Source organism: Dermacentor variabilis, chromosome 7 (genome assembly GCF_050947875.1).
Source record: "Dermacentor variabilis isolate Ectoservices chromosome 7, ASM5094787v1, whole genome shotgun sequence".
Taxonomy (NCBI): domain Eukaryota; kingdom Metazoa; phylum Arthropoda; class Arachnida; order Ixodida; family Ixodidae; genus Dermacentor; species Dermacentor variabilis.
This window is the reverse complement of record NC_134574.1, coordinates 175,627,783-175,651,250: the sequence shown is the minus strand read 5'-3', so window position 1 is coordinate 175,651,250 and position 23,468 is coordinate 175,627,783. Positions and strand designations below refer to the sequence as shown.

Here is a 23,468-nt window from a genome sequence, read left to right as displayed (position 1 = left end):
GGTGCTTCTTTTTCTTTTAACTTCCAAAATTTAAAAAATTCATGTTAGCAAAATTGAAGCCCTAAATCGAAATTCCGCTACCAACAGTCCCTAGAATTTAACTTTCTCTCTCAAATAGAACAAATTTCATTAAAATCGGCCCAGTGGTTATCTCAAAAAAGCATTTCTGCATTTTATGTGCATTTGAATAGGCCACATCGGAGTTGGGCCTGAGCTAAAGCTTCCTTTTAAACATATCATGCATTGTTTAACTCACATTTAAATTATTGTATGTTGATATGGGGCACAATACCAAAAACAAACATAAAATTCTTGTTCTGCAAAAAAAGATAATCTGATACATGGGAAATATTGAACGTCTGGGAACCACACCCAAAACATTTCAAGGGTTCAGTATAATATGGGTTGACAACATTTACTCATACTGTTTGTTGAACACACAGTACTTTTCTAACACAGAACTCTTAAACTTCATTACACAGCCTCAACATGCCTAGACCGTCCTGTCCATTATAGTACCTACAAGAAACACCCATATATGGTCTGTACCTCGGTTTCATACAACTTATAGGTATCAAGCTTTGGCATACAGTAAAACCTTGTTATAACAAAGTTCAAGGGGGCTGTAATTACTTTGTTATAACCATTAGTTCGTTATAGCCACTACCCATTTCTATCCGCAATTAGCAAGCAAGAGAGGATGTACTCATCACCAAATCTCACAGTGGCCGACCATGCAAAAAAGAAAACGGCTGTCGCAAGGAAAAAAAAAAAACAAGCGAAAAAGAAAAGAAGAACGGCAAGGAACTGATACTTTATTCACGCCAAACAGCTCATCACTGATCGAACAGCAGCACACCAGGTGGCGGCTCACATCACATAAAAAAGTCCTTGATTTATTTTTACTGCGACTTGTACAGGCGAATGATGGCTTTTTCAGCTGCAACCACTATTTCGAGCCCGTCCTCGCTGTCATCGTGAGTGCCAAAGAAGTGGCACAGCAGGTCTGCCGCATCCAGCGCTTGTGCGGGCATTGGTACATTGGGTTCGCCAATATCAGGCTCCGAGCTGTTGTCGACACATGCACCACTGTCGTCATTAGGCACCCCATCACCGCACGCACAATTTCCGCCTCCGTTAGCACTTCCGTCGTCACCCCATCAGCATCAGCATTGACGTACGTGCAGAAGGTGGCACAGTCGGGCACAACGCCGGTGTCAAGGGGAGCGTCCCACGACGCTAGGGCTTGGTCGCCCACAGCACCTTCATTGGTGGCAGCACTAATATTTTTGCTGTAAGCACCACTGCCGACACCAAATGAGGCACGCCAGAAGCAACTGGCGATCGTGCTTGCCGGTACAGCCATCCAAGCAGCCTGTAGCACCTCGATCGCCATCTACAAGTCGATTGTGGACTCGCGCTTCATGCTCATATTGAGCAGAACCCGGTCGATCACACGCTTGCGGAGCCCGACTTAAAGTTCATGATAACTCCTTGGTAGAGGGGTTGCACAACTGCAGTGTAGTTAAAAAGCATAGCTCAATGTTTTCGAGCACAGTGGCAGTCTGGTGGGCCGCGCATTTGTCCAGTATGAGGCATATCTTCCAGTTCAGCTTGCCCAGCCGCTCGTCCCACTCCCGCAGCGATAGTGAGAAAATTTATCTCGTCATCTACGCCTACACATAACTCACTTGGAGCTTTCATTCGCCTTTAAAGCATCGTGGTGATGCACTTTTGCTGACCACGAGGGCGGGCACCTTTCCCAACCTATCAATGTTGGCACAAAGCAACACGGTTACACGGACCTTGCTCTGCTCACTGCCCTGGCAACGTTCACCTTTGAGAGCCAAGGTTCTTGCAGCAGCATCTGCTAGAGAAGGGTGGTCTCGCCCGCATTGAACAAATCCTTGGCACTGTATTTTTCTAGCAGCTGTTCAACGTTTGCCTTCACCCATGCCACTGCAGCTTTGCGATGGACAGACTGCACTTCCCTGCTGACAGCCCTGCCGACGATGTTGTGGCGCTCCTTGAAACATTGCAGCTAGCCGACACTCGCCACAACATCGTCGTGCTCCATGATGCACGTGAAGTCCCTCGCTTTGCGCTGCAACAGTGCCTCGCTCACAGGAATGCCGCTTGCTCTTGCGTCCAAAAACCACTTGAAGACTGCCTTCTCTATAGCTTCGAAAGCGGGGCCTCGCAGTTTCTTTCTGTCGCCTTTTACGCCACATGCGACAGCACCACTGACAGCATCTTTGCTGCTCAACATCGTCGACAGCGCTCAATGTTATGTCGAAATCCTCGGCCACATTTTTCTTCTTCACGCCGGACTCGACGGCTTTCAGCATAGTCACCTTCTGCTCGATCGTTTTGTGCTTCCGTTTGCCATTGTTGTCGTCGTCCATCTCCTTTCTGGCGGCGAGAACTCGTACGAACCGATAGAAACACCGATATCCTTGACGCACATGCAGACAAGTAACAACAAAACTGCAGTCAGCGCCACCCCACACATGCAGCAGACGAGCGGGCAGGCCCACCAGTTCCACGGGAAAGGGGAGGCCAGAAGACGCACATGAGAGAAGTGCATGTCATGCGCTATAAGATGTTGACCTGACAGGTACTAAAATGGTCAGTAAATGCTCTTGTGGAAAAAAGAAATTGCTGACAATTACGTTACTTCCTAATGCCAAATTTGAGCGCAGTTCTTGAGCTGTTTCGGCTTTTCGATATATTGAGGCAAAGAATTCGTGCAAGACATGTATGTACAGTTACAGACAACTTCTTATTCTTCATACATATTCCTTTTTCAAGAAACACTCCATTCCCAGTTCTTGATTGTTATGAAGGAAGCTTTGCAGTCAGAGAAATAGACGTGCTGCACCAATGCCTGGTTCGGCGTAGCACAATTCCGGATTCTGGCAATGACAGTGCTGGGCCTCTGCTCAGGCAGCTAGTTCAGCAACAGCGGCAGATGAAGAACTTCCACCGATTGCCTCGCTCATGGCTCAGAAAGAACTGGCTGAGAATAAACTACTTATATAGGCAGACAGATTATATTATAATAAAAACCATCCGTGAGCCTTGGACAATCCGTCTGGTGCAGAACATTTTGTACCAGCTGCCATGAACGGAGCGTAGCTTGGCGCAACTGCCTCGCTTATCGGGAGGCTGCGAGAGGCAGCGCGAGGCGCATAGGAACGTTGCATGGCAAAGAGATGTCAGTTACTGACTGACATCACTGACGCTGCCAGTGAGTCAACTGAAGGTGGCTTTGGGTTTCAGCTTGGGAAGCGCAAACTGTGATCTGCTGATACTAAGCTGGCGCTTCGCCAACCAGGGAACAACGCGCGCTCTCGCACGGTCGCCACCACGGAGGAGAGGAGGGGGGGGGAAGGGGTACACGCAGTGGTGAATGGCGACGGCTATGTGTCTTGGCTTGGGCAGCAGCACATCATCGAGATCAGCCACCACCGAGCTAGCGCTCTGATTGCCGCCGCACAAGGGTGGCATTGGAGGAGGAGGGTAGAAAGCAAGGCTCGCGCCGTGCGCAAGAGATGGCACCAGGAGCTCGCGCAGCTAGACCAGCGTGTTGGCCCCGGCTACGAAGCTGGTCATGGCGAGGCACGACAGCGCCGTGAAACGCAGGAACGGGCGCCAAAAAGCTGCGCTCTAAAAAGGCTCATTATACCCATAGCAAGGAAATTTTCACATCGTTAAAACAAGGTTTTCAACACATGGGCATCTATTGGAATCTCAAGGGGAATCACGATTGCTTCGTTATATCCATTACTTCGTCATATCCCAATTCGTTATAACGAGGTTTTACTGTACAACATTACAACAACACTAAACATATGAAAATGCAACCAGTTGGAGTAAAAAACAGTTACGGTCTTACTGTTCTTCCATTGTGTCCTAGAAAAGCATTAAGTATCTATAAGTCATATCGACTATACTGTTCACAAATTATTCCTTAATTTTGTTTGCAACATCTTCAGTGTATTTGTGTGACTGATAAGTATGCTGTACAATGTAGCATAACTGCGAGTTGGTCTAGTTCGAACAGATTCATTTTTAGAAATACTTTTTGTGCACAAAACAAACAAGGACAAAGAAAAGCAGCAACACAAGCACGAGCGCTTTTTAACAATTGGTTTTATTTTTGAAGAACCACCTGCTTAAGTACCCACAGATCTGTGCGATCCAATCAAGAGAACACGCCAATAGCACATATAACAACACTAGTGATAAACTGCCTCGGATCAGCACTACCCGGTGAACATAAAAACTGCAAAGCACATAAAACAAGCACTTCAGATGAAAATGTGTGAAAGATGTGACGACAGGAGCAAATTCTCTTTATCTCACAATGAAACAGAAGGGTGACTGATGCATTTTTCCTTTAGTTTTGCAATCCAGTGAGCTTCCACAATTTCTCTCGCGGTTTGATTTCTATGCCTAAACAATATGTCAGTGCTTCTAAGACAGGGTGAGCAAGCATGTTCTTGACAATGCATTGCCAAATGCATTGTGTTGTAAGTGCATTTTGCAAATGCATTGTGTTGTAATACAATGTGTTGTGATTTGTATATGCACTTCTTTATGCATTGTAATTTTAAGTGCATTTGTGTGATTTATGAATATGTTGTGTTACATATTGTAATATGCTTGTTTTTTTTTTTTACTTTTGTAATGACGTATCTATAATCTCAACCTATGCACTTTGTACAGCTGCTGCCATGTAACGGTTACCAGGGCACTCTCAATCCATTCTCACGGCTTTTATCCCAACAGACCTTCCAGCGTATTGCCTGGTAAATAAATAAATAAACTTGAATTTTTCACTGGTTCACAAATGTTACAACCTTATTGCTCAGTACACCATGCTTCTTCATGCATGGGAACTGTCTCGAAAGTTGTTGGCAGTTCCGTAGCAAGGTAAACTTGTCTAATTAGATAGCATGCGACGTGCTCGCATCGGCGAATTTTCATGTGCTGCATACTTCCGCATGCCGCTGCTAAATGGTGAGAGCTGCGCATTAACCTCTGATGCAATGGCACATCCACCGGTGATCTGGGGTGTGCACAATTTGGCCAAAAAATTCGGTCCCGTGTAAAGTCCGCACCCGATCGAAATTATGAAAAAATAAGTGTGGCCCTTACATGAGTCTACACGGTATTCCAGAATGCACGTGAGTACCAGAAATTATGCTAGAACCTGTTATGATAGCCAGCGCTCTTGACCTGTAGACCAGATGTCTTCGATAGACAACTGTGCCCACTGCTTTCGCTGCATTGTGATTGAGTGTTGCTTTTCGGGGCACAAGTTTGTCCAATAAAGTTAGTTTGCATCACTCACAGTTGTGCCACAGTCTGGTTCCTCCCCCTCACTAAAACGTGACACTATTCTCAACCTGTGTGTTAAATGAGATAATCTGCAGTACTGTTAGCTTTATTTATAGTTGTGTCTTCTGTGTGATACCCTTAACTAGAGAGCCTTTAAGCGTAACTTGAGCAAACAACAAACAAACAAATAAATTTGTGGTTATTGTTCATTACTTAATGAAAAGGGCGCTACGAAGACGCGGACTAAAAGAACAACATGTACAACGGACCTGTTCTTTTAGTTCGCGTCTTCGTAGCGCTCTTTTCATTAAGTATGCAAAACCAACTCGCCCACATCAAGCTTGTGCTGCTTCATATTGTTCATTAGTGTGGAGCATTGCCGCAGGGGTCAAAGAAGACAAATACACTCTCTTGGATGATACTGACACCAGTTACATGAACAGCTTTTCCGATTTTGTGGCTTAAAGAGACAGTATGAATGCCTTCCACTAATGCATGAAAAACAGGCTTACCCTGAGCTGCTGTAGCGTGAGCTGCGTGTCCTGAAGCTGGTTCTCAAGCTCCACCTTGTGCTGCTCTGCCAGGTGGAGCCTCTTCTGAAGTGCCTGGCACTGCATGGAAAAGCACCAGCACCATTAGAACAAAAGCATTACTTGCAATACACAAAACCTGCACACCAGGAGGTCAGATGTCACATATCAGTCAGGCAGCCATTAAGAAGATGCTTTGTCTTACAGCATTGCAATTAAAATATTTGCAAAATGTAACAATGTTCTCATTAGGTGGCTACAGAACTAATCTCAATGAAATATGTAATACTCAAAAGAAGACTAACAGCAGTGATTGTTATAAGCATATTTCTTTTATTTTGAAGGGGTGGTACAAGCATTTGCAGAGCGACATATTTTCACTAACAAACAATGTGCCATGCAGTTCTGGCTTAAAGCACTTATGCATAAATTGCAGCAAAGCAGGAAGATGCACAATGAATTTTTAACTTTTGTGCAAACTAAATTTGTCTAAACACATGACCACTGGCTCTCTTTCTGAAGTTGCTCTGCCTATGGGTGGTTCCCGGTGAATTTTAGTACATGTGTACATAGTCGGCTGCTTAGCACTACAGCTGTGTTGACATATGTACTTGTTTTTCATTCTCTGGTGACCGCCTTTCACCGGCTAACAAATGTTAAATGTAATCACTCGGTGCAGGACACGCTGCTAAATGGTGAGAGCTGCGCATTAACCTCTGATGCAATGGCACATCCACCGGTGATCTGGGGTGTGCACAATTTGGCCAAAAGATTCGGTCCCGTGTAAAGTCCGTACCCGATCGAAATTATGAAAAAAAAGTGTGGCCCTTACATGAGTCTACATGAGTTTACATGTATCGGAAGTTTCTCGAATGTCAACAATAGTTCTTCTGTCTGTTGTCTGTTGTCACTGAACCTTGCATAATCTGATTGTATACGCAGTGCGAATTGTGTAGTACTTGCTGGAAGGCATGCAGGCACGAACGATTACGCTAGATCTTTTGACACTTAGTAGTGAGATCTGTATGCACGGGCTCAACTTTTCGGCCTTCTTATCACAGGGCATTTCAAGCAGCTGCACCAAGCACCCCCACTGCTTCTCGAAATAAATCCAGGGTCTGGCACCAGCAGGCGTCAGTGTCGGCTGCGCCCTGTTGCAAGGCTCAACGTCATGTCGTGCACTACAAAAGAAGCTCCGTGGCCGTTGCAGCTTCCATTTGGCAGTAGCAGTGAGAGCTGTGTGCATGGGCTTAAATTGACCCTGAAACAATTTTGACGATATCTTACAAATGTACTGAGTCGTTAGAGTAGGTCTTTCTGATCATTAATTGACACATCTAAGTGCTCTGCGTAAAGCGTGTAATTTATTATAAGCTTTTAAAAATATACATCACTGCCGATCGCAGCACACTGCTCGGCGGAATTTTCAGCCGCCCCTACCTATACGACATAAATCACCCAATTGATGTCATGTGGGCGAGCTATCCGATTGGCTGCCCGGGGCATATCATCGATAATTTTTCCACCTTTATGGTGAACAAATGATGTTCGTAATAGTTGGAATGTTAGCTAATTTGTTTCTATAAAAAGAAAGTAACAGGAAGAGAATGCACAAGAACAATTTCTCACTACACTTAAGCACTTCCGGCACACAGCAAGCGTCGTCTGCTTGTGTTACAACATGCTCCGTCTTGACAAGAGCTTCGCGATCAGTGTCGGTCTGCCTTTTCGTGAGCACCATGAATCGACTTTGTTGCGTTGTGGGCTGCAAGCGTAGCGACTGGCAATATGTCAAGCTGCGACATCGTGCCCCTCTGCAAAGCAGCAGATGAGCGAAGTGGCTGCAGCGCATCTGACTGTCGCTATCCGATCGGTGCCAGAATTTGCGCGTTTGCGGCCGTCCCTTTACACCGGAGGATTACTACCACAATAGCATTTCGCGAGTCCGGTATTAGGGTAAATGCAAGCTTAAGGGGGCAGGGCCTGGCCGTTTGACCGTGTCATTTCACGGGATGAGCACAAGTGCAAATATGAATGGCCTGCACGGTGCAGCCATCTGGTGGCACAGAGCTCAACCACACACAGTAGCAGTAATGAAATGTATTCTTTGCTGCTGGGGTAAACCTTTTGCAGGAGTAAAATCGTTAAAATGTTATGTTTGTAAATGTTTGAAATGTTTTAGACTTGGTTAGAGCAATATTAGCTCTTTGTTTGGCTGGTTAAAGGGACACTAAAGTGAAAAATGATTTCTTCTGCATCAGTAAATTACCGTTATACAACACCAAAAGCACCACTCTTACAACGATAAGACGTTTGGTAAGCCAGAAAAAGCGCAAGAACGAAACACGGGTGGCGACACCTACTTAAGTTCTTGCACCTGGGGGCTGGGATGTCTTGGATTTTGATGGCATCTTCTAGGGCCTACTAATTATATATAGTGGTACAGATTGACTACATTGTGTTCTAAACGTAATAAATATTAAACATGGCAAGTTTCGGGAACCTTTATTCAGCCAACACGGCCCAACTGCAAATACATACTTTGAAATCCCTGACGTCACGCTGACGTACCGGCGCTGGGGTTTCGGCGCGAAATTCTAATACTGATACTTGGACCTTCATTTTCTCATCTAATAATCAAACTATTTTTTTTTTAAATGACTGCCTGCAGGGTTCTTAAACAATGCTTCATTAGTCTAAACTGATTATTGTTTCACTTTAGTGTCCCTTTAAGCTCTGCGCGAACAGGTGAATGGATGATGCAGACCGATCAGGCCCCTCACGTACGTCTACGCTAAAGTTGCTTCATCGGCTTCAGTTTATGCCTCCACCCATCCGTCGAAAGGCCCCGCCCGCCTGTGGTTACCGGAATACCAGACACATTCAGTGCTGCGACAGAATGCTCGCAATGCACGCTGCTTCGATAGCTTTCGCTTGGGGTCGACTGCCACGCAGCTGGCGAAGAGTTTGGAGAGGCTTCACACGCTCGCTCCTAGAGAACCAGAAGTCGACGACATGACGTGCCATCATGACGCAGAGCCAGTGAAGGCGGAGCTTAGTCCAGATCACTCGGCAAATGAGTTGAGGAGAAAATGCATGGGTATGGAGGAGGGTAACTTGTAATTGTCCGTAGCTCTCTTATTGCGGGATGCTTCACACAAATTGTGGTGTGAATGATTGACTTTAGCTGTACCCTAGGCATCTGAAAAATTTGTCCAAACCATTTCAGGGGCCCTTTAACTTTTCATTATTCTTATTCCAAGTTAGTGTTTCCATTATAGTGCCTATTTATTTCCCTGTTGAACCTCAAAGCTTCGTTGCTACTGCCAAATAGTGAATTCAGAGTTGACTTGTGTTTGTCCGTCTCTACTGGGAAATGACAAACGATATTACCAGACTCAAGGAGGAAATGAAGGCAGAACTACTTAAGCTATGAGATGAAACAAGAAAAATTTCTGTGGTTCCCTTGAAGGGGATTTGTAGATTGAAATCTGCAACCTAAGACATGAAGAGAGGAATATGATGCAGTCTTGAGTTTCCTTTCACTTCAATCAAGGAGTACAAAGAAAAAATGGACAATGTGGTTGCAGGAGCAGGAATCTTGAAAGTGAGAATGCAAAGTTTTGTGCTGAATGCAAGTGTCTTGAAAGCAAAAGCCGGGATCTCAAAACACTGCTTGTTCTTGCAGGATATTACTCGCAGAAGGCAAACCCAGAAATACAGGAGTACTAAAACAAGATGATGAATCTGTTAGAAAAATTGTGTCCAAGATTGGCAGTGCCATAAGTGAGGCAATAACTAAAGGCGATATCGAGGCCTGTCATCGAGTGTTAAGTTGAGATACCAGCAAAAGTAACATCATCATCCAGTTTAAGTCATGTGCAATGTGAGACAGCATTCTAAAGGCAAAAAGAGCTCGAATCACAAATAAAGATGTTGGACTGGCCACTGAAAACACTATCTATGTGACCAAGCATCTTTGCCCAGCCTCAAGAAACTTCTAGCTTCTGCCGTCAAGAAGAAATAGGAATACAAATGGATGTCTGTCTGGTCATTTAACAGAAAAATTTATGCAAAGCAAACTGACGATACGCCTGCCATGTACATTCCGAGCAAGCATGACATTGACAATGCATTTTTTAGGCCAGCAATTGCAACCGCGCAGGTGCAGGTGACAGCATGAGCTGAACCTTTCAGCATATTCTTCGCAATGAATAACAGTTGCATATACCTAAAGTTAGCATCACCTTCCGCTATTAAATCTAGTTACTCATCTTGCCAACCAGTTTTACATATTAACACCCACCCTGCAGTGAATAAAGAGGATGATAGCTCAATTTATTTAGAACAATTTCTATTTATATTGGATGTTATGTTATCTGAAACCTAATATGCAACTGGTAGCAGCAAGTTGGAACTACATAGATATGAAAGTTTCTTTCTCAATTGACCAGAAAAACATGGAGGAGGTGTTGCACTTTGTGACTAAATAAAAGAAATGTGTTTTAGTACACGAGTACCGCATGTCAACAGAAGACTGTGAACTGCTAACAGTACTAAGTAACAATGAAGTATTTGTTGTGGTCTACTGCCTACCAGGTGGAGACTGGAGGCACTTCATAGAATTTTACTAATGTTTCTTGGACTGTACCTGCAAGAATAACTTTCACCTGACTGACGGTGGCGCTTTCAATATCACTATTCTAGAAGACAACAACGCCTTCAAGCAATTTGATACATTGTCGGCGTCTGGTTTGAAAAATTTAATTACTGCGCCAACTTATATTACATGTCCCACATTGTCATGCCTCTACCTTCTAGTAAAAAACGTGGAAATCTGATATTTACACCGCTGATACTACTGTTTCAGACCTTAGCGAACACTGTCCTGTTTGTACAGTGTGTAAAAAATGAAAAAGGCATAAAAGATGATGAGATAGAAACTTTCACTGTTCAGTATATTGTTACGAAAGATGTTTATTTACTGGGTGAAACAAAGTCCAGGAGGGAGCCACAGGCAAGGGCCAACCGGTGCAGAGTACCGCCGAGATAATGCGCGTGCGCTCTACTTCTTTCTCTGCCTCAGTCGCGCAGAGCTGCAGCACTTTCCCCGGAGGCAGACGAAGCTCGCTGAGTGAGTTAAAGGGCCTTGTGATGGTACTGCTTGAGTCTGGCCCCGTGAACAACTTGTGTCACACGTGAACGCCGGTTACTTGCGGTCACTTTGGCAATGACATAGTTCACATCACTTAAGCGACTGACTATAACGAATGGTTCCGTGTAAGTGGCGAGAAACTTCCAGTACAATCTCGTTTTGTGAACAGGTGTCCACAACTAAACATAGTCATTGGGAGTAAAGCTGACAGGGATATGCCACACATCGTAGCGAATCTTGCTGTTGCCTTGCGAGGACAACGACCTAAGATGTGCCAGTCAACATGCTTCTTCAGCATGACCCAGAGTTTGGGCAATTGAAGGACCTTCTTGACCCGATAAAGGTAGAATAGTGTCCAGAAAGCTCTGGGGAGTGTGTGCTAACAGCAAAAGAAAATTGCACAAATCAAGTGACTTCATGCTTGGCACTATTGTACACATATGTTACAAAAGGTAAGACAGCATCCCAATTTTTGTGGCCAGCAGCGACATACATAGATAACATGTTGGTAAGGGTTTGGTTTGTCCACTCCATGAGGCCACTGGTTTGTGGATGGTAAGGAGTGGAATGACTATATGCAGAACCACAAAGCCGTAAAAGTTCTTCAACGGCGTATGCGGTGAATTGCCATCCACAATCGCTGATAACAATCTGTGGAGCAGCATGACGTGATGCACAGGGTGTCTACCAAGTTGCCATTTCCAAATTCCCTGAGTGTTCCAGGTTCTTCCCTGAGTGCTTTTGTAAAATTCCCTGAGTGACACAGAACTTTGGTTTACGTCAAGACAGGCTGACACTATGTCACCCGATGCTGTCACTCTCTAGTAAGCACGCTAAGAAATGACTTAATCCAGTTTGAATAGTAAGGACTATCATTTATTTTATATAAGAAAAGATCTGTAGAGAGGGGTTAGCAAAATGCACAGTGAATAAGATAACTTTGAAAGAAATGGTAAAACTCATTGCAAATCGAATGGAACATTCTCAAATATGAATAAAAATGAGATGCATACATAAACAAACGTTTTTGAATACCCACTTCAGTCACGAATTATGATCGACTGTCGATACATATGTGTGTGAAACATAGGTGGTGCTTGAGACTCTACTGAAAGCAAAACAAGGTGACAGAACGACTCTGAGCATTTTATGATGAGTCACTATAGTTACAGAGTAATTAAATATTTGAATGTTGTGAAGTCAGTCATGCTACGCTTCTTCATAAAAAGGATTAAATCCCCCACTCAAATTACATGCACAAGTTAATCATTAGTCTCAAGCATTTCAAGAAAGAAAAATTTTTATATATTTCAAGGTTGCTACCAACATGCCCCACATGAAGTGTCATGTAAAACATAGTAGTGCCTTCGCCAAAGCGATACTCTCTAATGATACATATCACTCAGAAGTAAAATGGAAGTAATTTAGATTAACAGAACATTCAATTTGCCGTAAGCTTAATGTTCATGCTCTATCCCTTGCTACCACTGCACAGAAATGGCAAAAATAGGTCGCGTCTACAAATGTGCACGCCGTGACTGAAGGTGATATGAGCTACTTTTATCAATTTATAGCAAGCTCATTGGTGTGAGGCCCGAACTATGTCACAAATGAGATTCTCAACAGCTGGTGTGTCAACCTCAACTCTCCTGACATACTCTCAGCCCGTGCACAACACCTCAGTGTTGCATTTCACTGCTTTAGTGAGTTTATTTCGGTTTGGATGAGGAACACCTGCATTCCAGAGTAAGCCAACACTTTGTTTTTTGAGCTCAAGCTCCTTGAGAAAAGCGGCAGCAGGCTTCCTTTCCTGTTCATTCCTCAATGTGCAACTTCTTTCTGTTCTCGTCCTTCTACCGTGCTTTCGTCCCACGGACCATTCGAAGCATCCTCTTCGTCAGTTGTACAGTCAAAGTCCGATTTTTCGGACTCATTAAGGGCCACGAAAACGTCTGTAAGATCGGGCAGTCCATAAAAATGAGTGCATGTCTTTTACTGCCACATTAAAGGCTCAAATTGCCACAGGCACATCCGAAAAGGCCTACCCTCATGCTTATTAGGCACATCGGTGCCCGTACTGTGACAGGAGATGGTGGATGGACACCATGTATAATTAAGGAATAGATACTGTGTCCCGTGACAATTGCCCCATCCCACGCTTGTTATGCTTCACCACGTAACATTTTTGTATTGAGGCAAAGCTGACTTTTGGGAACCGGCCGCCCCCCATTATGCAACGTGCCGTACTTTCCGAGCTTCGAAGCCAATCGCGAGGACCACAAAGACAGAGTTAGTGCCACTGCTGCGGTCACGGCAAAAGCTCCGGAAAATCGGACGGCGAAGGGATCTTGTGTTTGAAATTTCAGATGTTCTTAGACATTGATTCTATGGGGTACATGATAGTGCCGCAGAGCCTTCAGGCGTGCGGAAAGTCTGCCATTGACTGCAAACTCCAGCCGACGACACGGCGTCAAAAGACGATTCGTTAAGATCCCTCTCTGTTACGTGAGCCAGCATTACTGCAACTTTCGTTCCTTTTCAGTGAAATTACAGCTAATTTTCTCTGATAGAAGCACAAATTCCCTGAGTATTTCCAGACTTCAAAATTCCCGAGAATTCCCGGTTTTCCCGGTTGGTAGACACCCTGGATGCAACAAAAATGAAGAGACATCTGCTGCAGTAGTAGATGGAAGTGCCGCTGTTTCCGTGTAGTGAGTAAAGTAATCGACGCATGTTATAATCCAGTGGTAGCCAGCTAACGTCCTTGGAAGTGGGCCGAACAAGTTGCTGCCGACTTTTTCAAAGGGTAATGTCGGTGGCCTAACTGGCTGCAAATAGCCTGCTGGAGCCTTTGTCATTTGCTTGTGGCTCTGGCAAACAGTACAGCTGGCGACATACTGTTTCGTTGTTTTCCAGAGCTTGGACCAGAAAAATCTCTGGCAAAGTCGGTGTAGTATGCATGTGAAGCCAAGGTGCCTGGACATGATATTGTGATGCATAGAATGAAAGACAGCAGGGTGCAGGTTTTCGGGCACAACTAGAAGCAATGGAGGACAATCAGCCGAGTAATTTTTTCTGTACAGCAAACCATTACGAAAAGTAAACGGTATTGTTCCTTCTGGCTCACATGCAGCTGTCCATAGAGATTTCAAGGTAGGGTCGCAATGTTGCTCACTCTTTAAGGTACTCAGGTCTGGAAAGTCGGAAGAGATGGAAACTAGGTAGTCATCGAAGTCATCATCGTCAGTTCTAGTGAGCGGCGAAGGGAGACAGGATAGGAAATCTGCATCTGTGTGACATCGTCTGCTCTTGTTAGTTGACAGAAAAGCTGTACTCTTGAAGGTGCAAAGCCCAGCGGGCCAACCGTCCAGATGGGTCACGCAGGCCAACGAGCCAACCAAGTGAATGATGGTCAGTCACTATCGTGAATGCGCTTGTCAGCGGGCACACAGCGTGTATAGGCATTAACCCTTCCAGGGTCCATTTTTTTCACCAAATGCGGCTGCCCAGGGTCTATTTTTTTTATTGCAGATTTAAATTCTTCAGAGGGACCTGTTCCGAAAAATTTTACCGTAATTTTTCTAGGGTGACCGTAAAGTGAGAAAAAATATTTTGTGTTGGTATATATGTGCTGTTTATTCATGAACAACAACAATAAAAAAGAAAATAAACTTATAAAGAACTTATAAAGAATTAAAAATTTGATGCATTGTTACAGGCATAGTTCAAGGCTTAGAAAATGCGTACACAAGAATATTTCGCAAGTCTGAAATGTTCCTCCTCTTACACTAATATTTATGTCCATAGCGTAATCGAACTGTGTAGGTGAGCACACTAAAAAAAACTGTAGTTATGTACCCGCCAAAAAAGCAAAACATGTGACAAACTTCTGCTAACCTTCATCTTATCGCCCACCAGAGGTGATTAGTTATTGCGAGTCTCCAAAAAAAAAAAAAAAAAGGAAATGCATGCACGGTGGCATCCTTTGTATGCGCACCCCTGTGAGCAATGAACGAGTAACAGGCAGTCACCCTTTGAGCGATTAGTAACGAGATCGAGTGCAAGAAGCCAAAACCGCCCGTGGAACAAAACTCAAACTAACCGCCGCCTACACGCACGCTCACTAAAGCGTGAGCGGTAGTATATAGGCCTCGCGCCACTGATAGCCACCTAGCGGGCGCTTCCAACAATACGCGCGGGAGCAGTAGCAGACGACAACGCTTTGCAGCAAGGGTGACTGAAGTTCGCGGCTGCGATTTGTCCTTTGTTCGGGCGCCAGACTGCTTCTTCTGCGGTGACAGCTGTAGGGAAGACGCAGACCTCTGTGGGAGCGGGTATGAACAAGATGTTACCGGTGTTTGGGGCAACATGGTCCACATACGCGCCAGGTGCGTCCCGCAGACAAACGCCATGAAGACCATTTACATGAAGTGGAGCTCATGTAAACTAGCCGACAAATTTTGTTGACTAATGCGATGTCTCGACCGTGTTTTTTCTTTAATTCTACCCTTGCTGTAATGCTGCTTCTGTACTTCAATAATAAGCACCCGTCGTTAGTGCAGACTTAGATAACAAATCCGCACGGTGCGATGTCTGCATATGCCGTTGTGATTTTTCTGCCGATGAATACATGTGACGCCGCCGAATAAGTGTAGTGAAAGTCGCCTGAAGAAGAATAATTGCGAATTTATTGATAGAAACGCGTACACTGTAGTCAACGAAGCCACCAAACCCACGGGATAATAAAAGTGCGTGTTAACGCTGTTCCGTCGATGAACTGCCGTTCGCGCTGCAGTTTTTGCAATTTTAAATTCCCTAAGGAAGCTGCTTGGAAACGTACAAAGTTATAGTCTAACGTTGCAGTGCTTTTTTTAAATGTTACTAGAGAGAGGTGCCACATGATATATTTAAAGGCAGAGCAGCGCCAGTCAAATTAGATCCAGCGCTGGCGGCAAGGCCGGGTTTAGTCCTATGCGGCGTAAGCATAACAAGAAATAATTCAGTTGAGTACAAAATTCACTTGCAAGAAGCGACTACGTTGTGAAACAAACAAATCACTCGGCGTGTTAAGTCTGCTCTGACAGCATCAAGGTGTGATGACTTACCAAACGTGACGCGAACTATTCAGCGAAAAATGGATCAGCGAAAAATGGACCAAAATACCATATGCAGCAACTATTAGCAATTCTCGCCCTGAGCTACCTATTTTCTAAACACATTTCCCAAAAAACCACGATATCTAAGATGCCCTCGGGCGAAATGAATAAAGCTGTTAAAGAAGCACTTGCTTGGTGTCATTCCGATAAGACACAGCGTATTTATACCCTTTACAAACGAGGCAGGGTGAAAACCTCGCAGCTCAAAAGAATCAAGAGTTATGCATGAAGCAACTAGCAACAGTTAAACATGTGCAAAGCCACGCATAAAATAGATGTAAAAACATGAAGTCCGCGACAGCTGGTTCGAGGATTTACCGGGCCACATAAAACTAACAATTTTAGTTCTTGCAAACTTCTGTAGCTTTAACATACAACACAATGCGCTCATGCAGTCGTGCTGCCGCCTAGCTAGCCCAACGCGGTAAAGAAGCGGAAAACAATATAAGCGGCAAACGGCATTCCGAACTTTAGCAAAATGCCTTTAAACCACATGCTGCACTGCAGAAGGACTTCGTCGCTTACGCGTCTAACTACAATCGAGTAAAAAAATATTAATAAAGGAAACCGAAGCGACGAAGGAAAGGATGAGAACAAGAAATTTCGCACCGAAGTGACGATCCATTGCCACCGTTGCTCCTGCTGATGAGGCTTTGTGGGGAATAATTAGAATCCTATCGCCGGCACGTTTTCGCCGGTATTTGAGCCCCCCACCCTGCAACAATTCTTCTTCGACATTCTTTGGAAGCTTTGGCCATCCCACACATGCGAAGGGTGTTGCCTATTTTGCTCTCAAAACACAAATAAGACGGAGAAGCACTATCAGCGACGCAGCAAACTACGGCGTGCTACGGCGCGCGGCTCGCTCCTCTCCCGTGCGTTCCGCGCAAGGCCGCCACCAGTGGCGCGGCCATCGGCGTGCACGCCGCCTATAGATGCGCCAGAACAAACACACTAGCTCTAAAACAAACCATGCAACGAAAACCGAGAGAGGGAGGCACGAGAAAAAAATTCCCTGTATTCCCACAAAGTAGCCGCACACGAGAAAGAAAAAATGTGGAAATTGGCGTGCTTTTTAAACGTAGAGACGGCACCGTAAATATAGGGCATCGACCATTTTGGATTTGTTCATGGCGCCGTACATTTACATCATTGACACTCAAAGGGTTAAACCATGGTGCACGCTGCTGGCGGCGGTGGCAATAGCTAGAAATGTGTCCAGGCATACCGCAGCTGTAGCAAATGGGAGAGTCGTAGCTTGTCACAGGTGACACCAGTGACATGGGAGTCATGGGTAGAAATGAACTCTCAGGCTGGTTGTAGGAGGGAGGAGCCGGCGAAACAAATTGTTGTGGTGCATCTTGCCGCTCTTCGGACGATCAGCATAGGTCCTGCGAGGCTATCCGTAACTCTGACGTGCCCAGGTGACTGGTGGCACATGAAAGCGATAGTCAAATGCACACTGATGGCACACATGAGCATCATCAACAACTTTAAGGCGTTCAAGTTCTTCTTTAACCACTTGCCGAATCACCAAGGATATGTCGTCATGGGCTGGGACGGACACACTTGCAATAGTGGTGACACTGTCCAAGCGTACGAACTTTGGTCCAATCCTTCTCATCTTCAGCGGTTCAAATGCCCGGCAGTGTTTCTTCAAATCAGATGGAGCACTATGATCTTCCTTCGTTATAAGAAAATTATCAACATCTTCAGCGATTCCTTTAAGCAGATGTCCTAATTTGTCTTCATCTGTCATGGTGGCGCTGATGATTCCGCATCATTTCAAAACAGCCTCTATGTACGTTTTACAAGTTTCACCAGCTAATTGAGCTCATCGGGAAAGTGTCTGCTCAGCCTTCTTTTTCTTAGAGATCAGATCCCTTAAGCTCTTGGTGAATTCTAGAAAATTATCCCAGCTTGTCAGAACGTTCTCGTGGTTTTCAAACCAGAAGAGAGCAGTTCCAGCGAGAAAACAAACCCACGTTATCGAGCTGCTTCGTAGTGCTCCAGTGGTTGTGGCGACTCACTCTGTTGTAGTGTTTCAGCCAGTCGTCGACGTCTTCTTTCGCCTTCCCCGAAAAGGTGGGTGGCTCTCACAGCAGTGTCCAGTAGCCAGCCTGCCTTGCGTGATTGCTGTCTGGTTCGCTGCAGGTGGGGTCGTCATTGCCTTCTCCAGAATCGGCCATGTCTGCTGCTTGTAATCATAAACTAGCCAAGCGTCTACTCCGTCGGACAGTTGGTAGGGCTGGGTCATCTGGGATCGTCCAGGATTTACCCAGCACCTCCCCCAAAGATGTTATGAAAGATGTTTATTTACAGGGTGAAACGAGGTCCAGGAGAAGCTACAGGAAAGGTTCAGCCAGCGCAGAGTACCGCTGAGATAAAGCATGTGCACGCTACTTCTTTCTCTGCCTCAGTCATGCAGTGCTGTGACAATATTATGGAGAGCGAGCTGGTCAGCTTTAAGGGTGAAATAATGGAGCAAGACTGGTCTTTTGCCTCATAAATACCTGATGTAAATGAGGCATACAATGAATTAAATTCCTAAAGAATACATGAAAAACATTTTGCTATGAAACAATTAAAATCCCTGAAAAAAGCAAGAAAGCCGTGGATAACAAAAGAACACTTAAAAATGATCAAGAGCATAAATTTCACGTCATCATTCATTTTTACAGTCAAAGGTGTCTACCAAGCTGACATTTCCAAGTTCCCCGAGTTTTTTTCAGGCTTTCCCCGAGTGCCTTTGCAAAATTCCCTGCGTGACACAGAACTCTGTTTTATGTAAAGATGGCTGACACTATGTCGCCCAATGCTGCCACTCTCTAGTAAGCATGTTAAAAAAAAAAAAGAAACCGACTTAATCCCATTTGAATAGTGAGGAGCAGCGTTTATTTTATTCAAGAAGAAAACGGAAGGAAGGCATTAGTAAAAGGCACAGAAAATTAGATATTTTAGAAAGTCTTATAGAGACAGACATATTCAAATAAAAATAAAGCATACAGAAGCAAATATTTTCGAATATGAACTATTTCTATCAACTGATAGCAAGCTATTTGGTTAGAGGCCTGAACTGTGTCACTAGTGAGATTCCCTCTTAGAGCTAAAAAGACAACCTCAACTGTCCCGACATACTCTCAGCATGTGCACAATGCCTCAATGTTGCGTTTTACTGCTTTAAAGAGTTTATTTTGGTTTGGATGAGGGACAATTGCATATCGGCCTCAGCCAACACCGTTTTTTGAGCTCAAGCTCCGTGAAAGAAGTGGTGGCCCTATTTCCTTTCCCGTTCATTTTTCAAAGTGACGGTCCTTTCTGTTCTCGTTCTACTTCCACTGCACATTCGCCTGATGGACCATCTGAAATATCCTCTTTATCAGTTGTATAGTCAATGCCCAATTTTTCGGACTCCCTAGGCGCCGCGAAAACGTCCAAAAGATAAGATAGCGCAATCCAAGAAAATGAATGCATGTTTTTTTTACTTCCCTTAAGGGCTCAAATCGCCACAGGCATGCCCAAAAAAGATCTGAAGGCCTGCCATTACAGTTATTAGGGATATCGGTGCTTGTACTCTGACAGGAGATGGCGGGTGCATGCGTGCAATGACCGCCCAATATGTTTTGCTCGCGGTGGTACTGGCCAAGTGGTGCGCCATTGTCGTCGATGCATGCTTCCTCTTCAGAACATCCGGCGTGTGCCACCTTTCCCCGCTCTGTTTTCCTCTTTGCCTTCCAACCCTCCTACCTCTTCTTTTTCCCCTGACTGCCCAACCGGCTTTACTCGCCGCTCGCCATCTCCCCGTCGTCGCTCGCTTTCTCCGATGCGGCGCCGTTTCGTGTCCACCGAGCAGGAAAACTGATGGCCGCAGTTCCCGAGGCATGAACTGCATCCACGTCGCAATGCCCAAGTCCTCGTCCCTCTCCAGCTAACGTAATTGAAGTCTCTGTTGAAGGAATCGCCGTCCTAGCACTTGTAGATACAGGAGCTGCCGTATCCGTAATTTCCGCCGAACTCTGCCGCACACTACGAAAGGTTTTGACGCCTCTCTCCGACTTCTCCCTTTGAACCGCGGACGCTCAAAATATAACGCCTCTCACTGCGTGTACTGCTCACGTCTGCATTCAAGGTCTACTCTATATCGTTGAATTCGTCGTGCTGCCCTCGTGTTCCCATGACATTACATTAGGCTGGGACTTCCTTGCAAATAATAACGCCGTTATTGACTATTGTCACGCTAAACTCGAGCTTTCTGCTTTTCCCGACCTTGAGACTATCGAAAACGGCCTTTCTAGTGTTATACCCGTGTCACACAGGCGTTTGGAAGGCCTTCCAAACAATAGTCAGTTGACTCAAAGGTCAAGTTCGAGCTGCTACACGGGCGGTTTCGAAGGCCGCCGAGTCAATAGTCTATCGAGTCAACGGAACACCCTACAACTCTATCTAAATCTCGATGGCCTTTGAGCTATGGAAGCGGAAACAGCGCGAACATGCCCTCTCGTTTACAGTGTGCTCGTACTCACAGTTAGAAAGAACAAATCAAACCAAATGCTCTGAAAATACTATATATTAGTGTTATTCATTATTCAATAAAGTGTTTTTGCCACTTGACATGTGCGAACACGTACCAAAATGGCAGCCGCATCGAGCGGAGCAAACGTTGCCACAGTTTCGCTACTCAACAACTTAAAAACTAAACATATATATATATGGCAATGTATAAACAAATTTTTTTAAATGTATAAACAAACATAAAAGAAATTATAGTGCTTTTAAATGGTTTTAATGTTGTTTAATTTTTCGTGACATGAAAACGAAAATAAAGATCCACAGCGCCATACGATTTTGCGAGAAACGCCTGAGCCACTCAACGGCCTTTCAAAAGTGCCGTGTAGCAGCGCGACAACTCCTTTGAGTCGATAAAGTTGTGGCGTTTCAAAGGCCGTTGACTGGAAGGCCTTCCAAATGTGCCCGTGTGACACAGGTATTAAACTGTTTGTGTCTGAAGACAATGCCGTCCCTCCACGCTCTTCCCTGCTTGTGCCTGTGTCGTGCGCCGCTATTTCTGATGGCACTGTTCTCTTTACGCCCTCTGAGGTGTTCATTTGCTGCCGATGTTCTCCGCTGCCCTTTGCTCTCCTTACTCTTCACAGTGGCATCACGAAAATGGTCGTCGACAATCCCACGGCCTGCTTTTTAGCTTTATTTCATGGTGAATGCCTAGGCGTCGTTCAACCGGTTGACACCTTTTACATCTTTGACGCTCCAGCCGTTTCTACTTCTGCAGACCTTGGCGCACTTACTTGTGACTCTGCGGTTGATCAGTCACTCCTCGACGCTTTCCACTGCTCCATCGACAATGGCACGTCATCTTCAGAACGAAGCCAGCTTATTGCTCTTCTGCAGAGGTTCAGCACTTCTTTCGACAGCCATGCTTCCGGTTTGGGCCGCACATTGACCGTTTTTCACCAGATAGATACCAGCAGTCATGCGCCTTTACGGCAGCGCCCTTACCGAGTATCCACCTGTGAGCGCCGTGTCATTGACCACCAGGTTGCTGACATGCTCAAGCGTGGAGTTGTGCAGCCTTCCAACAGTTTCTGGGCATCACCGGTTGTCCTCGTTAAGAAAAAGGATGGCTCTATTCGATTCTGCGTCGACTACCGACGTCTGAACAAGATAAAGCGCAAGGAAGTTTACCCGTTACCGCGCATCAACGACGCCCTCGACTGTTTGCTGGGAGCTGAGTTCTTTTCTTCGCTGGATTTACGTTCTGGATACTGGCAAGTCCCTTGGGCACCATCTGATCGACCTAAAAGAGCATTTGTAACACCTGACGGATTATACGAATTCATCGTAATGCCTTTTGGCCTGTGTGACGCTCCAGCCACTTTTGAGAGAATGATAGATAATATTTTACGCGGCCTCAAATGGAACACATGTTTATGCTACCTGGATGACTTAGTTGTCCTTTCTGCTGATTTCAGATTTCCGAAATCATCTCAGCCGTCTCGAGCAAGTTCTGAAATGCCTTACTGACGCTGGACTTCAACTTAACCCTTTGAGGGTCGAATTATTTTGAAAAAAACTTTCCCAGGTGGTCAAATTACTTTATTGCGGATCTTGAATGTACAAAATGTATAAAGTCGGGAATAAATAGTAAAAAATAATTAGGAACAGTATTTTGGTGTTGGCATCACTCAGAACTGCAAAATGTTCAATAGTATTTCCGAGCATGGTACTCCTTGAAACACGGGTCTATGCACAGTGCCTTATCGCAGTCTGCACACCTAAAATGCATGTCTGTTCTCTTGGAGCGAGGAGTTGTGTGACAGTTGTGACATCTCTGCGTGCGGCTGCCTTGGGCAGAGGTCTGATGCACCCTCTCGCGTAAGCGCGTCGCCGCAGAGAGCGAGAATACCTCGGGAGCGGTGGTGATAAACAAGCTAAGACGTTGGTGATAAACAAGCTAAGAGCAGTGCCAATCAAGATAGAAATCAACTTCCGCCGCCCCTGCGAGGGCGTGCCAACAAAGAAAAACCACGTTTCGCGCGCCTCCGTTGCGATCACGCGGCGGAACCGAAACCGCGAAGGCGCACTGCCACTGAGAGCGAGAATACCTCGCGAACGACGCTGATAAACAAGCTAAGAGCAGTGCCAATCAAGATAGAAATCTACTTCCGCCGCCCCTGCAAGAGAGTGCCGACAAAGAAAATGACGTTTCGCGCGCCTCCATTGCGATCACGCAGCGATACCGAAACTGCCAAAGGGGCATTGCCGCAGTCTGAGCGACGCGCTGAAGCTAGCAATCAGTTCTGTTTATCTCCCCAACAAGGTAGCACCAATTTCAAACGCTTCTTGCAAGTGCTAAGAGGTGGCAGCACCTCTCGGTGAGCACGCATTGTCATTATGGCGCGAAATTTCAAATGGAGGGTTGGAACCGTACCCGTACGGCAATGACCTTGCGGGACAGAAAACCGTCGCCGTACATGTACGGCGAAAACCTTCACAGGGTTAACTTTAAAAAATGTCGTTTCGGCGCCCGAAAGCTCACTATTCTTGGCCATGTTGTATCACGAGACGGCGTCCTTCCGGATCCAGCCAAGCTCCGCGCTGTCACTGGCTTTCCGCAACCAAAGAAGTTAAAGGAGCTTCAAAGTTTCCTTGGTTTATGCTCATACTTCCGACGTTTCATTCGAAATTTCGCTTCCATAAGTGCACCCCTGACAGCCCTTCTAAGTGGCGACAAAGAACTTTCCGCTTGGTCGCTCGCCTATGATG

The 23,468-nt window shown here is 45.3% G+C and overlaps 1 protein-coding gene across 6 annotated transcripts in view; it reads right to left on the bottom strand.

Moving 5' to 3' along the window:
* The window catches only part of LOC142588526 (protein phosphatase 1 regulatory subunit 21-like), a 260,138-nt gene that overhangs the window by 49,384 nt on the left and 187,286 nt on the right, over positions 1–23,468 (bottom strand). For all 6 annotated transcript variants that reach the window (XM_075700363.1, XM_075700361.1, XM_075700359.1 and 3 more), the window contains one exon: positions 5,859–5,957. In XM_075700363.1, the coding sequence (XP_075556478.1) occupies positions 5,859–5,957 (99 nt within the window). The remainder of the gene's footprint in view (positions 1–5,858; positions 5,958–23,468) is intronic.